The sequence below is a fragment of the Melanostigma gelatinosum genome, assembly GCF_949748355.1.
Source record: "Melanostigma gelatinosum genome assembly, chromosome: 18".
Taxonomy (NCBI): Eukaryota; Metazoa; Chordata; class Actinopteri; order Perciformes; family Zoarcidae; genus Melanostigma; species Melanostigma gelatinosum.
In genome coordinates, this window is record NC_136651.1 from 20859907 (window position 1) to 20875600 (window position 15694).

The 15694-nt window shown below is 46.3% G+C and overlaps 1 protein-coding gene across 1 annotated transcript in view; it reads left to right on the forward strand.

Annotated features, from left to right (window-relative positions):
* Positions 1 to 3132: 3132 nt before the first annotated feature.
* LOC306792363 (thyrotropin receptor-like) overlaps positions 3133 to 15694 on the forward strand; it is a gene marked incomplete at both ends in the record, with an annotated part of 52193 nt that continues 39631 nt past the window's right edge. The window contains 3 exons of the mRNA XM_079289434.1: positions 3133 to 3293; positions 3378 to 3449; positions 11761 to 11835. Of these exons, the coding sequence (XP_079145560.1) occupies positions 3133 to 3293; positions 3378 to 3449; positions 11761 to 11835 (308 nt within the window). The remainder of the gene's footprint in view (positions 3294 to 3377; positions 3450 to 11760; positions 11836 to 15694) is intronic.

Genomic DNA, 15694 nt, shown 5'->3' on the forward strand with positions numbered 1-15694 from the left:
TCTTGTCTCTTTTCCATGCAGTCCTGCCTCCAGTCTCTGTTACTGTTTTTTTCAGTTTTGCACGCAGTACTTCTGAGTAGCCACCAGATGGAGCCACAGCTCCAGCCATGTCTTCTTGTGTTCTTCGTCTTCTTTCTCTTTTCAAATCAAGTTTTTTTTTTTTTTTTTTTTAATATATATATTTTTTTTAAATCAATTCCAATCTTCTTCTTTTTTTTTTTTTTTTTTCTTTTTTTTTCTTTTTTTTTTTTTTTTTTCAAATTTCAAATTTCAAAATTTCAAAATTTCAAATTTCAAATTTCAAATTTCAAATTTCAAATTTCAAATTTTTCAATATAAAATGTTTGGATGCAGTACTCCCGAATGTCCACCAGATGGAGCCAAAGCTCCTGTCGAATGTTCTTCTTGCAGTTCCTGAAGTACCCACAGAGGGAGCCAAAACTCCTGTCAAATGTTCTTCTGCAGTTCCTGTAGTGCTACCAGAGGGAGCCAAAGCTTCTCCCAACTTTTCTTGTGCAGTTCCTGTAGTGCCACCAGAGGGAGCCAAAGCTTCTCCCAAATTTTCTTGTGCAGTTCCTGTAGTGCCACCAGAGGGAGCCAAAGCTTCTCCCAAATTTTCTTGTGCCCTCTGACCTTGGCCTAAATCCTACACTCCCTGCACCTGGTTTCTTATCTGAAATTTTCACTCCCTTTTTTCCCAGTGTCTCTCTGACTGAATGAATGCCTGCTCTGTCTTCGCTTCTATGTTGACGGTCCTTATGGAACACAATTTCCAATAAATCTGTAATCTTTGTAACTATACCAGTAAAACTGACATGTATATTAACCCTCAGCTTTCCTCTTCTATCCTCGTGTTCGTGTGCCTGTGTTGAATGCAAAGTTTGTGTCTCATGAGTGTGCTCTGCTCCACTGACCGTCAATCACTGGCAAACACACACGAGCCTCTGCACACTTCAACTCCAAATCTCATCTGTCTTTCACCCATGTACGCTTCACGCAGTCACTCTCATCCTTACCAAATTGACACCATACGCTGCCGTCACTGAAATACGCACAAATCACATATGGATTTGTTCTTATAGCGTTTTCACGAGCCCGGTCCCCGAAGGAAATGGATACCTCCCTGAGGCATTACTCCACACTCAATCGACCATACACTGCCGTGATTCCACAAATAATCGCACACAGACCTCGTCAGGGAAGATCTATTGACCTTATTGTTTACAGTGTACGCCTTGTGCCAATACGGTCCCGAAGGAAATGGCGATATCTTGTGCTACAATTGAATCGATGTCTTCCCAGAGCACATCTTATGCTGCATGCAAAACCATACACTGCCACTTCTGCAATACTGGTACACAAACCATCAATTCAACCTCCTATTTAACCTCATCAATTTATTTTTTCAATTAAAATTCTCTGGATGGCTCTTCATTTTACAGTGTACAACATGCATGAACGTGGTCCCTTTAGGAAATGGCGCTGTACAGTCTCCAGACACACTACTTTCACATCAGCGTATTTCAACAACACTTTCTATATACTTGATCCAAATCTCAGCTTGCAACTTCGCATAAATCAACAGTGTGTCCCGGAATTCAGTCTTTCAGACCGTCATTGGTCAGCGAACCGAAGCTTTCGCCACGGCTGTGTAACCTCTGAACAGTCAATCAAAGCTTACGCGGTGAACACAATGGCAGCCTATACAATGTTAACAACCATCAATTTCTGTTAGATCCACTCACACACATGTACATGCTATAGTAAAAACCCCCACTGCTGTCATAACAATTCTGTCACAATGCTCGGCAATTTATCTTTAAAAATTTAGTCAAGGCAATTCATACTCACACTCCAGTACTTCCGATCAATTCAATTTAGTTTTTTCCCTACATACAATACGCAGACTTCATTTAAATAGGCTCTGCTTTACCTTTTGATTCAGCGCGCTGTTTGATCAGTTTCTCAGAGTTGAGCAGAATGGCCCTGTAGGCCTGAGGCCTCCTGCAGCCTCGAGGGGAAACGCCTTTTTTTTTCCTTTCTGTCGACAGAAGAAAGTCTGTTACTCGATGAAAAATAGTCTTGGATCTTGGATAACCTAACTCTGCTACCATGTTAAGAATGAAGATCGAGTTAACAGACTGAGATCGAGGCGTTTAGCTCAATTCAAGCAATAAGATTTATTTGTGACAGAAGTATTATGTCCAGCAGTTAAACGTGCACGGACTCTAGCAAAAGCAAAGAGTGCCAAAAGTGAAACCAAAGAGCGCTTATAGCAGAGTGCGCAGGCGTGTCCATCTGGTTCTCCTTGTGGAGCCATTGGTCAAAATAAAAGGAGAGGTGGATCTGTTTTTAGCATTCAGATGACCTGATGGAGCTCTGGACAGCGTCATCCACACTGGCTCACGTCCGAAACCTGCCTTCTCTGGAACGTCAGTGTGTGTGAAATGTTGATCTACAGCATATTGTTATGTTCGGCCAACGAGATAAGCTAGGCGCTAGATATGCAAGGGCGCCTCTTTCTATCTCTAAGATGGAGCAGGCAGTTGAGACTGGTTCTCTGTAAGACTATGTGACATTTAACTGGGGCAAAAGCTATCCTTCAGAGTTCTAGTATTTTCCACTTTGTTCAGGCGAGTGCGAGAGTGCCCCACCTGGCGTTTTTGACCTTCGTGTACTAGAACTCACATATCCGCGTATAAGCTGTGTTTAACATTGAATGAATGTATATTTTTATTTACAATACCATCAGCTTTTTTTTGTTTTTGGCACTGCCGTGTTGGAATTGTAATTGTCAGTATAACCACTTTGTTGGATGCAACTTACATAATTACAACTGATCATTAATGTATACTTGCATAATGACTATGATGTATACATTTTCTTTGCAGAAAAGTTCAAGGTGGAAAGATAACTGAGATAACTTATGTCACTTTTGCTGACTAATAAAATAATTATTATTCATGTAAACACATTCATCAATTAGGTTTTTATTTTGAAGGACTTGACCAGAAGTACCATTGTGTAATCTTGCTACACTTACACTATTGGCAAAAATCCAAGACAGCCCAGCCTCTTCCTAAACCTCTCTCACAACCTGAGAATGTCCACCACTGAATAACCCCTTTTACAATGAAGCTTGATTTGAATCTAGTTTTTTTCATTTTCAGTACTTTCGAGGTCACTCTCCTGGAATATTGTCCAACTCATTGCAAGTGTGACTGGGACATCTACAGTGTGTCATGTGTTGGAGCTGAGATCATGCCTGTATTCCCTTCCAGCACACAGGAGGTGTAAGTAACCACGTCTTTCAACTCAGATTTTACTTTGTGACTTTTTGTTGAAGACAAATCACAATACGGTAAATTTGGTTTCAGGTGGCTTGTGGGGACCAAACTTTCTTTTCTTCCTCAGAATGCATTTACCAACTTGGCCAACATTGCTCACATGTAAGATTCTCTTTTTTACCTTACACTTTTCTTTCAAACCAGCAAAATGGGCAAGAACAGAGATTATCACTTACCAAAAAGAACAACTATAAACTAAATTAAAAATTAAAACCAGCTGAAACTAGCAAAGAAAACCTCTTGACAGATTGTAAAAAAAAAATGTAGGGTCACTTCCACTTTCACGCTTTGCTTGCTGTCATATCATTAGTTAAAACTACAGTACTAGCTGCATTTTAATTTTGTCCATCCACGGTAAACTCACTCACACCAAGTTATTATAAGTGGATTGGGTCTGAAATGAATTACTGAAAAAACTCCTTTTGTGCCTGGTGCCACTTTGGTGGCACACTCTGTTTGCACACTCTGTTTGTCCTTCAGAACTTGAGCTACAACACAACTTCAGTCTTTTAGGTATTTATTAATTAATTTATTATTAAATTTAACAAAAATGTATTATTCTGTGGGACACAGTTCCAATTTTCATGGCAAACCATCTCATAGTGGCACTATAGGAAAAGTCAGAATCACCAAAGTGAATAAGAAACATTGTCTGGAGAGCATGAATGTCTTTACCACATTTTGGGCAAATCCATAAAATAGATGTTGACACATTTGCGACCAGTTCTAACATTTGTGATTACTCCAAATGAATTGCTGAGCTGCTGGGGCAAAAAGACATAGCTAAAGATAGGTCCAACAAACAAAGTTTAAGCAAACTCCCAGATCAGTAAAATGCATTCATGTCAACGTGCCACTTCCACTTTTTAGTTAGGAACTGTTTGCAGTTCAATTATACACCCATCTAGTTAGTTTTGTCGATGCTTGCTGGCTGTTATAGTTGGATAGAAACATGTGGCTTTCTGTAATTCGTCACAAATAATGTTATACTATTAAGCTACTGATTACTTCACTGTAACAATGGGTAAGAGTGGTTTTCTTTATTCAGTGTTTACTGGAAAACACAATTGGCCTCCTGCAAGATAGTTTTTGTATTCTTATCCTAAACCTCTCTTACTTTTTTTAATGAGGTTTGCTCATAGAAAGGTGTGCTGCAATCAGATTCTGCTGCACAAATGTCCAAACTTGTTGTTAATTGCTCTTTTCAACTTGATGAATGCCCCCTGTTCTTAAATGCAGAATTCATTCAGATTAAGGCCTTATTATCCTTAAATCAAACTTTAGAGAAAGACATACTGTTTTGGATTCGTAAGGTAGGCCTGGATCATTAGTAAACTTTGTTCATACGTATGAGAATGAGAAAAATGTACCTTTCACTCAGTCCCGCTCCATGAACACAAACAAAATCATAGCGTAGCATCGGCCATCTCCCACCAGGGTCCGACAACTATCTTACTGTGCTCCATAGATTCTCATGCAATTGTTTCAGATTTTCTTCATATTCCGGCTGGTCTTGCGGATTTCACACTTGTCTTCTATTTCATCCTTACTGACCGCCAGAGGCAGTGCTTAACACTGGATGTATTCCGTCGCGCGCATGCGCAGGTCGAATATTTATATCAACAAAGTCACGTGTGACCTCGGATGACCACCGTCGTCTATAAGTTCCGGTGTCATCCTGAGCTCAGTCCTTTTTTTCTTCTCGCGTCGCAGGTTAGCTACCATGGTAGCTTAAACAAGGATGTGTCTACGATCAAGACATATTAGAGCTCGTCGCTGTAGCCTTGTGACTACCGGTCGGAGTTGCGGTTCTCTCGCCCTCCAAAGGCTGCGACGAGCTGTCCCTCTTCGGAGGGAACGGTGTGTTCGCCGTTCGGACATCGAGCCCCGGACTGGTGGACGCCCCTATCATCGGTCGTCACCAGTCTGATAAGGGTCAGCTAAGTCGTGATGACAGCAATCGGTAAGATCGATTAAACATTGTTTTCTATAACAGTTGTTTGTTCCACGGTTGGCAGAGCGCTTCCGCTCTAGTAATCGAGTGGCGCGCTAACGAGAGCGTAGAATTACGCTGTCGGCCCGCCCTTCACAGTGTTACGGCTATCACAGTTAGCAGAGTGTTCCTGCTCAGGCAAACTTTGTGAGACACTAGATCCGCATTGGCGTTGTGTACATGGAGATTTAATCTTTACATCTGACGTAATTCGCAGTTAGCAGTGTCTTCACTCAGGCTAACTTGGATGCTAGCTGGGACTGCGTCCATCAACTTTGTAAACCTTACGGCTGTCACAGTTAACAGAGCGTCCCCGCTCAGGTTAACTCAGTGGGAAACTAGCTAAACAAAGCTGATACTGGGACTGCGTCCATCAACTTTGTATCCTTACGGCTGTCACAGTTAGCAGAGCTGTCACAGTTAACAGAGCGTCCTCGCTCAGGTTAACTCAGTGGGAAACTAGCTGAACAAAGCTGATACTGGGACTGCGTCCATCAACTTTGTATCCTTACGGCTGTCACAGTTAACAGAGCGTCCCCGTTCAGGTTAACTCAGTGGGAAACTAGCTAAACAAAGCTGATACTGGGGCTGTAGCCATCAACTTTGTATCCTTACGGCTGTCACAGTTAACAGAGCGTCCCCGCTCAGGTTAACTCAGTGGGAAACTAGTTAAACAAAGCTGATACTGGGACTGCGTCCATCAACTTTGTATCCTTACGGCTGTCACAGTTAACAGAGCTGTCACAGTCTTACAGCTGTCACAGTTAACAGAGCGTCCTCGCTCAGGTTAACTCAGTGGGAAACTAGATAAACAAAGCTGGTACTGGGGCTGTGGCCATCAACTTTGTAGCATTACAACGATCACAGTTAGCGGAATGTGCTCGCTCAGGCTAACTCGGTGAATGCTAGTTATACTAAATCAACATTGAGGTTGTGCCCATTGATGGTTTTTACGCATTACGGCTGTCGAGTTCGCTCCGGCTAACTAGACTAAGCTAAGACTCGGTGTGTCCATTGATTGTTGTAAACATTATGGACATATCGGTAGCGGATATCAGTTAGCAGAGTGCCCTCGCTCAGGCTAACTGGTAGCACACCAAGAGTTACAGCACCTGTCCAAGTGGAGAGTGTCCTCGCACTGTAAGGACTGTGGTTTTTTTTGTCCGTTTTCACAGTAGCAGAGTGCTCTCGCTCAAGCTAACTGGTGGGGCACCAATATCTGCAGCAACTATCCGAGTGAAGAGAGTGTCCTCGCTCCCCTCTCACTATGAGAACTGTTTTCCTGACCTGTTCCACAGTGGCAGAGTGCTCTCGCTCAAGCTAACTGGTGGGGCACCAATATCTGCAGCAACTATCCGAGTGAAGAGAGTGTCCTCGCTCCCCTCTCACTATGAGAACTGTTTTCCTGACCTGTTCCACAGTGGCAGAGTGCTCTCGCTCAAGCTAACTGGTGGGACACCAATATCTGCAGCAGCTGTCTTAGTGAAGAGTGTCCTCGCTCCCCTCTCACTGTAAGGACTGTGTTCTTTTTGTCTGTTTTTCACAGTAGCAGAGTGCTCTCGCTCAAGCTAACTGGGGGGACACCAATATCTGCAGCAACTAGCTTAGTGAAGAGTGTCCTCGCTCCCCTCTCACTATAAGGACTTGCCTGGCCTGTTTCCACGGTGGCAGAGTGCTCTCGCTCAAGCTAACTGGTGGGACACCAATATCTGCAGCAACTAGTTTAGTGAAGGGTGTCCTCGCCCCTCTCACTATAAGGACTTTGCCTGACCTGTTTCCACAGTGGCAGAGTGCTCTCGCTCAAGCTAACTGGTGGGACACCGATATCGGCAGCAACTATCTTAGTGAAGAGTGTCCTCGCTCCCCTCTCACTGTACGGACTGTGTTCTGTTTTGTCCGTTTTTTACGGTAACAGAGTGCTCTCGCTCAAGCTAACTGGGGGGACACTAATATCTGCAGCAACTATCTTAGTGAAGAGAGTGGGCTTAGAGAGTGTCCTCGCCCCTCTCACTATAAGGACTTTGCCTGACCTGTTTCCACAGTTGCAGAGTGCTCTCGCTCAGGCTAACTGGTGGGTCACCAATATCCGCACCGGCTGGCTAAGGGAAGAGTGTCCGAAGGATCACTCGCCACTGGCTGCCCCCTGTTCTCTCAACATTCAGCAGAGCGCTCCCGCTCGGACTGATTTGGAATTCCGCATAAACTAGTGGGACAAGGGTTCCACCAGAATCGCGGCCATGTTAAACTCTCCCGGCTGTAGGACCTGTATAGCTCCTCTTCAGCCGGAGGACGGCCCTGACCTCTTGCCCTAGCAGGGAGAACCCAGGCAGGACCTGCGGCATCACGCCTTGAGCAGTAAGGTCTGCCAGGCTGGCCGAAGTGGAACACCTGATGCGGGAGGTCTACCTCCCCCTGTCAGGGCAGCTGAATCCAGACCAACCTACCCTGGTCATTGGTATGGCGCTTGCACGCCGGGCATACACAGCAGCTGGAACATCCACCTGTGAGTGCCTTCTTCAGGCACCTTCCCGCCCTAACCACCTTTTCTGTTCCTCCCTCCGAGGAATATCTGAGGGAGTTGCGTGCATGGTGGAGACACCAGGGCTCTCTCCCGCCTTACATCAGACCATGCAGGAGGTGGCAAATCTGGCCTTGCACGTATGCCAGCCAGTTAGACGACTATGGCGTCCATCAGTTTCCCCTGAGGAGACTCTGAGGCCCGATGCCAGGTGCCCTCGACCCAATGTCGGGTCAAAGATGACCTGCTATCCAGGGCTTAGGACACAGCAGCGCTGTGCACCGTATCGGCAACTCCCTCTCCCACCTCATGCTTTCCCTCGCAGATTCTCTGCAGCGGGCTACTTCGACGCTTCTGCTCAGTGATGCTTCATTGCAGGCGTTTGCGCTCATATCGAGGGAACGTGGATGTATGATGTCCACCCTGGTTCAGACTCGTCGCCAGGTTTGGCTGGCGCAGTCACCCCTATCTGAGACATGTAGGAGGACCCTCCATACTGTCCCAGTGGAGCCTGGTGAGCTGTTCGAGTCAGCTGCTGTACAGGCGCTTCAGTGGACTGTTAGAGCTAGCCAGACCAGGCAGCAGTTCTCTGGTCTTTGCAGGGACATGCCTGCACCCCCAGACCTAGGGGTCCCATTTTTTGCCCACAAGGCCGTTTTCTCAGCCTCCAGCTTACCCTAGTAGCCGCAACAGGCCTCTGCGTCCTGCTGAGAGGCCGGACCGCTACCTATACAACCCTACTTACGTCCCCGTCCCCCCCGGCAGGGGTGCCAGGAGATGTCTCCAGGCCGGCTGTCGGGGTTCTTTCTCCCATCAGCGGATTTCCAAGGGAGAGTGGTTCACGTCTATCGACGCCTGTTCCCATGGTGCATCACCACAACTTTCAGTCCTGGGTGCTTCCATTCGGACTCTCCCATCTCCCCATGGGTGTCCACAGTGGGTTACTGCTGTCCTTTCCCCCTGCAATTGCAGGGCGTGAACATACTGCCGTACTTAGACTGGCCGACCTAGGCGCCGTCCCGGCTTCAGGCGCCACAGGACACTGCTCGCCTTCTCTCACGTGGCCCGGTGGGCCTCAAGGTGAACATGGAGAGGAGCTACCTGAGCCCTTCTCAGAGCATAACCTTCATTAGTGTGGCCCTATGAGGGCCTGTCTGTCGCCCCAGTGCGGATGGCTGAACAGCCTTCACTTGGATGCCAAGTGGCACAGATACAGGGCAATAATATTACCGAAACAGTGTCTATTCATCTATTCACTATCCCCATGGAGGGAGTGCATATCTGGCGAACAGTGTCCATTCCACCAGGAGATTGTCACAACAGATACCTGCCTCTCAAGGCGGGGTGCAGGGTGACAGAACAGGACAGCCTGGGGGCAGTTGTCTGCTGGAAGACCGCAGGTCCAGGTTCTAGAGCTAGCGCTCGAGCACTTCCTTCCATGGTTGAAGGGAAAGCATGTGCTTGTCCGGTGGACAGCACCTCTGCTGTGATTTCCCATGAACTATCGATGGGGCACCAGATCTGCAGAAGTTGCTACGGGGATCACCGTGGCCTTCTGACTTGGGAGGCCCCCCGCCTGACCAGCCTGTGGGCAATGTACCCACCAGGAGAATGGAACAAGTTGTGGTTTTCCTGTTCCGTTACAAGCCTCCACCGGGAGAGTGGCGGCTGCATCCAGACGTGTCGACCCACTGCCCCCACTGGGTCTCCCTGACGGAGGACCAGCCCTCTGGGTCAAGATGCCCTGGCTGACACGTGGCCAGAGGATCTTCTTTATGCCTTTCCACCATTCCCTCTGCTTTTGCTATAAGCTTGTCAGAGTTCTTCCCCGACAGGAGGGATCTCCTGTCGCAACTAGAGGGTCGGATTTGGCATTCCAATCCCTGCCGCCTTCAATTAGGGGTCACGGGAGGGCCCGACCGGATGCTGAGTGGCGGCATAGAACCAGTCTGACGGACTATTCTGAATGCCAGTGCGCGGTCTACCTGCCTGCAGTACAAGAAACAGGTGGAAGCTGTTCTCCGACTAGTGTGCGGCTCAGAACAAGGTCCCAGTACAGCGCCCCGTGCCTGCTGTACTGAGTTTCTACAGTCCCTCCTGGATAAGGGCCGGTCTCCCCTGCATGGGACCTACCCTTGGTACTGGACACCTTATGCTTGTCCTTTTGAACCCCTGGCACAGGCGGAGCCTAGATGGCTATCAGCAAGACGGTTTTCTCCTTGCTGTCAATTCAGCTCAATGTGGGGGCGAGCTGCATGCCCTGTCAGTGGAAGAATCATGTCTGAGGTGGAACTCAGATGGCTTGGGTGTCACTTTCTGGCCTAAGGCAGTGTTTCTCCCAAGGGGGTGGATACGTTCACATATAAACCGGCCTATCCAGCTGGCAAAGTTGACCCCCCCCCCTCCCCCATCGGGAGAGGAGAGGTCAAGGCTGCTGTGCCCAGTGTGGGCCCTCAGAGCTTATATGGAAGCCACCGCCTGCATAGTCAGTTATGGTGAGCCTAAGAAGGGCTGTGCTCCTTTTTTTTTTTTTTTTTAAAGGAAAAACAGCACCTGTCCCACTGGATAGTGGAGGCCATTGCCGATACATACAAGGTGAGCGGCTGCGCTCGGCCATCCGGGGTGAAGGGTCACTACCAAGAGTGTCTCCACACCGAGGGCAAGCCTGAGTGGTGTGCCTGTGGGGGATATATGTGCGGCGGCCTCATGGGCATCACCGAGCACATTCACCAAACACTACAGAGTTAACGTTGCCAACCCTCACCCACTGGGGAGGTTCTTGGCCAATTTTCTCTGCCGGAGCTATAAGGGGTAGTTACTGTGCTTCCTCGTGACTCTTTTGGTATAAGTCATCCAGTGTTAAGCACTGCCTCTGGCGGTCAGTAAGGATGAAATAGAACGAAAGTTACGAACGTAACTACGGTTCTATGAATCCTGGATGACCGCCAGAGTTCTTGGTCACTCGGAATCCCGTGAACTCGCGAGAAGATTCCATAGGACTGAGCTCAGGATGACACCGGAACTTATAGACGACGGTGGTCATCCGAGGTCACACGTGACTTTGTTGATATAAATATTCGACCTGCGCATGCGCGCGACGGAATACATCCAGTGTTAAGCACTGCCTCTGGCGGTCATCCAGGATTCATAGAACCGTAGTTACGTTCGTAACTTTCGATTTACCATGACTGGGGCTTGTGTAGTAATGACATCCGTTACCCGTAGGAGCTTGGAAGTAGATTTGTTTCTAAAACATTACGCTTCTTTATTAAAATTTGGAATCGCGATTAATCGCATGATTCTTTTGCGATTAATCGCAAAGTTCAATAATAAATTCAAAAGTAGTTGCGCACTTTTATTTTAAAAGTACTGCTATCTGAACAAAAGGGCAATAACATTTGGTTTGCAAACACTTTAAACAAATAAGGTGCTTTTTAACAGCAGTATTCCCTTTACACAGTAGCAGTAAAAATACAGTGATAATGATTCTGATAATAGATATTCAGCCGGTGTTGACAACTTTATCTTCATGTGTGTAATAGATGCAATTTGAAATATACACCTTGAAAACTGCAAACCTATCTAGATCATGTTTTTTTCCTTCTTTTATGTTTTTCACTCATTTTTATCTCTTTAAACCCGTTTCTCTGCTGAATCACTTTTTTGTTTTTCCAAAAATGTGATAGTGTGGGCTCCGTGGTAGCTTGACATCTTGATGGAGTAGCAGCAGGGGGTAGGGCTTAGCGAAGGGTCAATTGGTGAAAGCGACAAACTCTCTTAAATCTGCCAAAGAACAAATTTGTATGTCCAAGTTGTTCTTGCATGAGGCCTAATAATAGCAAACCACTGCAAATCCAAAGTATTAGTCTCCTAATTGTATTTTGTCTGTGTGTTTTTTCCAGATACATCTCTGATGATGATACTATAAGATATCTTGAGAGGCATTCTTTCCACAACCTGTCCAGGGTCACTCACATGTATGTAACTTTGAGCAATGCAACTTGTCTTTGATTAAAATGAAGCCTACCAAGTATTCCACAATGAATACACATATGGTTCAATTCACAAAGAATGGATTGCTGTCGCTGACTGCACAATTATTGTGCATCACTTTCAACCGCTATCTGCCCTCTTCTCAAGGTCCGATTCCCAAACTATATTGCGCTAATGATATTACAGCATTAGACATTATTCAAGCCAAATTAAATGAGTGAACAGGCTTTCTGCCTGTTTTTCTAATTACCTGCCTACCTGCATGCATGCTGCCCAAGCATGCACACATTGTGCGACACTGGAGTCTTCCACAAGCTGCTAGCTTGGCAGCTGTGATTACTAACAATAGCCATGTTTATTGTTTAAGTTCCTTACGATTTCTTATGATTTCTTTCTGTTAGAAAAATTAACTTGAGTCGATGTAAAAATCATGAATTACAGGACATTTATTCTTTGCAAAGAAGGAAACAGGGTTGATTCACATACAGAATGTACTGCTCAACGGTCTGCCTCTGAGTCTCTGTCATATATACTGCTAAACACAAGCAGTGTGGTGGTACAGGGTAATTTACGATAAGCTTGTCACACATGGCTAACACGTATTGCTTTTCACACAGCCCCATCTTCACAAAACCTGGAACAACACTTCAACAGTTTGTTCTAGTACAAAGGTCATTCTATGAAATCAGGAAGTCTTAGTAGAAAATCAGCTCTGCTCAAGTATTGACATCTGCTCCAGCTTTATTGTCTATTATTTAGGATCAACATCTGCTAGCCCCCAAGAGGAAAGATATCTGAGACGCTTGGTGTCTGAGGAAGTTTCAGACGCAAGCGATACGAGGACACAGGCGTAAAACTATTTGAGGACACAGCTCTAAACACTTACAGAGGACATGAGCCTATGTTAAATGTGTAACATTCACTAATTATTAATGCACAATAATTAGTTATTTAGATTTTTCCCAACACTTTCATAATGATAATTTTTAGGGAGTGGTTTGGAGGGTAGCCTGATGAGATGGGCTGTCGGTGTTGCTGACTTTGATAATTTCTTGCTAGATCAGGGACTATGGGGGTTATCTTTGCTAGCTTCTATTATTGGAAAAGAGTTGGCAGCAATGGGCATAGTTTTTAAGTCGGGTCATTTTTTAATTCTACTGTACACTTGCTAGTTTCTCAACATTACCAACCCCAGCTTTCATATACCATGATCACTGGCAAGTCTGGACATGACACCCCTTATAAATGTGATTTAGACCACCAACTCTTTGAAGACGCCAATAATTTCACTGTAACTGTGTATGGCTATTAGCGCTGATCATTTTGAACTGGCTTATTTCCATAGGAAGCAGCCAAATTATTGCTCCAAATGTATGCATATTTCCTCATTTATACACACACCAATAGCACAGGAGCACCGAGACGATACATGCTTGGCAGTACAGTTAAGGGTACATTGGCTTTGCGAAATATATGGTTTATTTTTGTACTATTTGAGCAGATTTGGTCACAAAAGTCATAATCCTTTTTGTGGATTCACCCCCATAGTGTAATCTTCAAGTGTCATATCATGCTGCCGCTGTCCTGCAGTAGTACCATTGGGCCGGCAACAATGTTCTCATTGTGGCCGGTGGCTTCAGAAAGTATTCCGACCACGTTACAGCAGAGTTAGTTGGTCCCGAGGGCAGACGCACCAATAAAATGATTGATGCATTTATTGCTAAAAAGGGTAAGAAAGAAGTAATGACGATTGATGTGGGGAATGGCGGAGAGCGAAGCTGAAGGGAAGATGGCTGAAAATGGTAGATGGTGTGGCTGGCAGGGTGGCTGAAATGAAGATGGCCTGGCTAATGAGAGCCGGCAGGCAAAGAACCGTTTTTTGGAACGCAGGGAAACCACGGGAAAATACGGGAAAACACGGAGGTCGTAACTGTGACAGATCCCTTCACTTTTTGTATGCTTTATTGTATTTTAGATGTACTTTGAAATCGATAAAATTGCTATCATTCCCGATCAGTTTATATTCCAAAACCCATAATGACAAAGTGAAAATATGTTTTTGGAAAGTTTTGCAAATCTATTACAAATCTCAGTACTATTCTATTACAAAGTACTCAGACCCTTAATTCAATAATTTGAAGAAGCCCCTTTGGCAGCAATTACAGTCTTCTTGGGTAAGTGAGCAGTGCCTGGTGTTTGCTAGGCATAGTGCTTTGAGTTCTACCCAAAGACTCATGCCGTGTTCACACCAAACGCGGCGCGAATTATTCGTACGAGTAGATTACATACAAAGTCTATGCACAGACGCGATGAGACTCGAGTGACGCAAATTTGCGGTGGCGTGATTGGTGTTGAAATTTTTCAACTCTGGCGAAAAAATCGCGTGCCGCTATGGCACGATAGCCTTTCAGCGTTGAGATGCTCCCCCTGTCACCACTGACGTCCTGCCGTTGTCGAATCAGAAACAATGGAAGACAAATTAATAGTGGCGGTTTGTAGGCACCCCGAGCTGTACGATACTGCCACCTATCTTTACTGACGTCCTGCCGTTGTTGAATCAGGAAAGACATATTGTAGCCGTAGGTGTTCACCCAGAGCTCTACGATACCTCATATTAGTAGAGACCGGACCAAACTGTGTATAAACCTATGGTACAAACAATGAAAAACAAGCTGCCGTATTTACGCCAAGATGACGTTATTTTTAGTGTTGATGGAGCTTCTACAATGTTAGCATAGCCTAGCACCGATCGATCCAAGCTCCATTTCACTAGCTTAGGCCCCCACCTCGGCCGGAGCGAGCCTTCGTCGGTTGTTTTGAGTGTTGCGGAATGGTTGGTGGAGATTTGGCCTGATGCAGTTTGGGAGAGTCTTAGCTGAGGATCCACTGCGGCTCCCGGGCCTTGCAGAACCCCCGATCTCCATGGGATAGGAGCATGATGACTATGGGGGGAGATACCCATTAACAAGAGGGAGGGAGGGTGGGGTGCAGGAAACGCGAGTGTGCCGAGGCTTAGAGTGGGTAGGTATTTATAGGAGTGTGGCCGGAAGTGGGTGAGTGGCTGAGGTGTGGTCCTGCTCCTGAAATTCAGCTAAGTTTTATCTCCAATTCACTAGCTTAGGCGGCCCCCACCTCGGCCGGAGCGAGCCTTCGTCGGTTGTTTGGAGTGTTGCGGAATGGTTGGTGGAGATTTGGCCTGATGCGGTTTGGGAGAAGCTTAGCTGAGGATCCACTGTGGCTCCCAGGCCTTGCAGAACCCGCAAAATAAGCCTGTGCGCTGGTCGGCAAGATCGAGTGAGGATTTGTGGGTCTAAAGACGGCGTTGGATATGGCCGAACCGATGTTGGACGGGTGTCTGCAGGAGGGCTGAACTCCTGGAATGGGAAACGAGAAAGCCATGGCATTGCGGTGGCCCAGACGTGAGCTGCATCGAGGACGCGCCCTTGGCGGACGGGTGTCGCGGCGTCATTTGATGATTGGGTAACCGACTGCTAGGTTGTCAGGAGTTTAAGGGATGGACTGCTGGGCCATCTGCGGCCCCACGTGATGGCTGTGGCTACGATTGGTCCGATTTCGTAGCATGAGGGGAAACGACTTGGCATCTGCTTGCAAGATCCGAGGCTGGTCTACGGCAAACGTCGTCCGTCGTGGAAAAGCCCCCAAAAGACGGCAGAGGGAGCGGCATCGTTGTTGGCCAATTGTGTGGGTCCATCGCTGGAAGCTTTTTTTCTCTTCTCTTTCTCTTTTTCTTCTTTCTTTTCTTCTTCTTCCTTTCTTTTCTCTCTTTCTCTTTCTTCTCTACTTTGCTGTCTTTTCTTTTCTTCCTCTCTCTTTCTTTCTCTC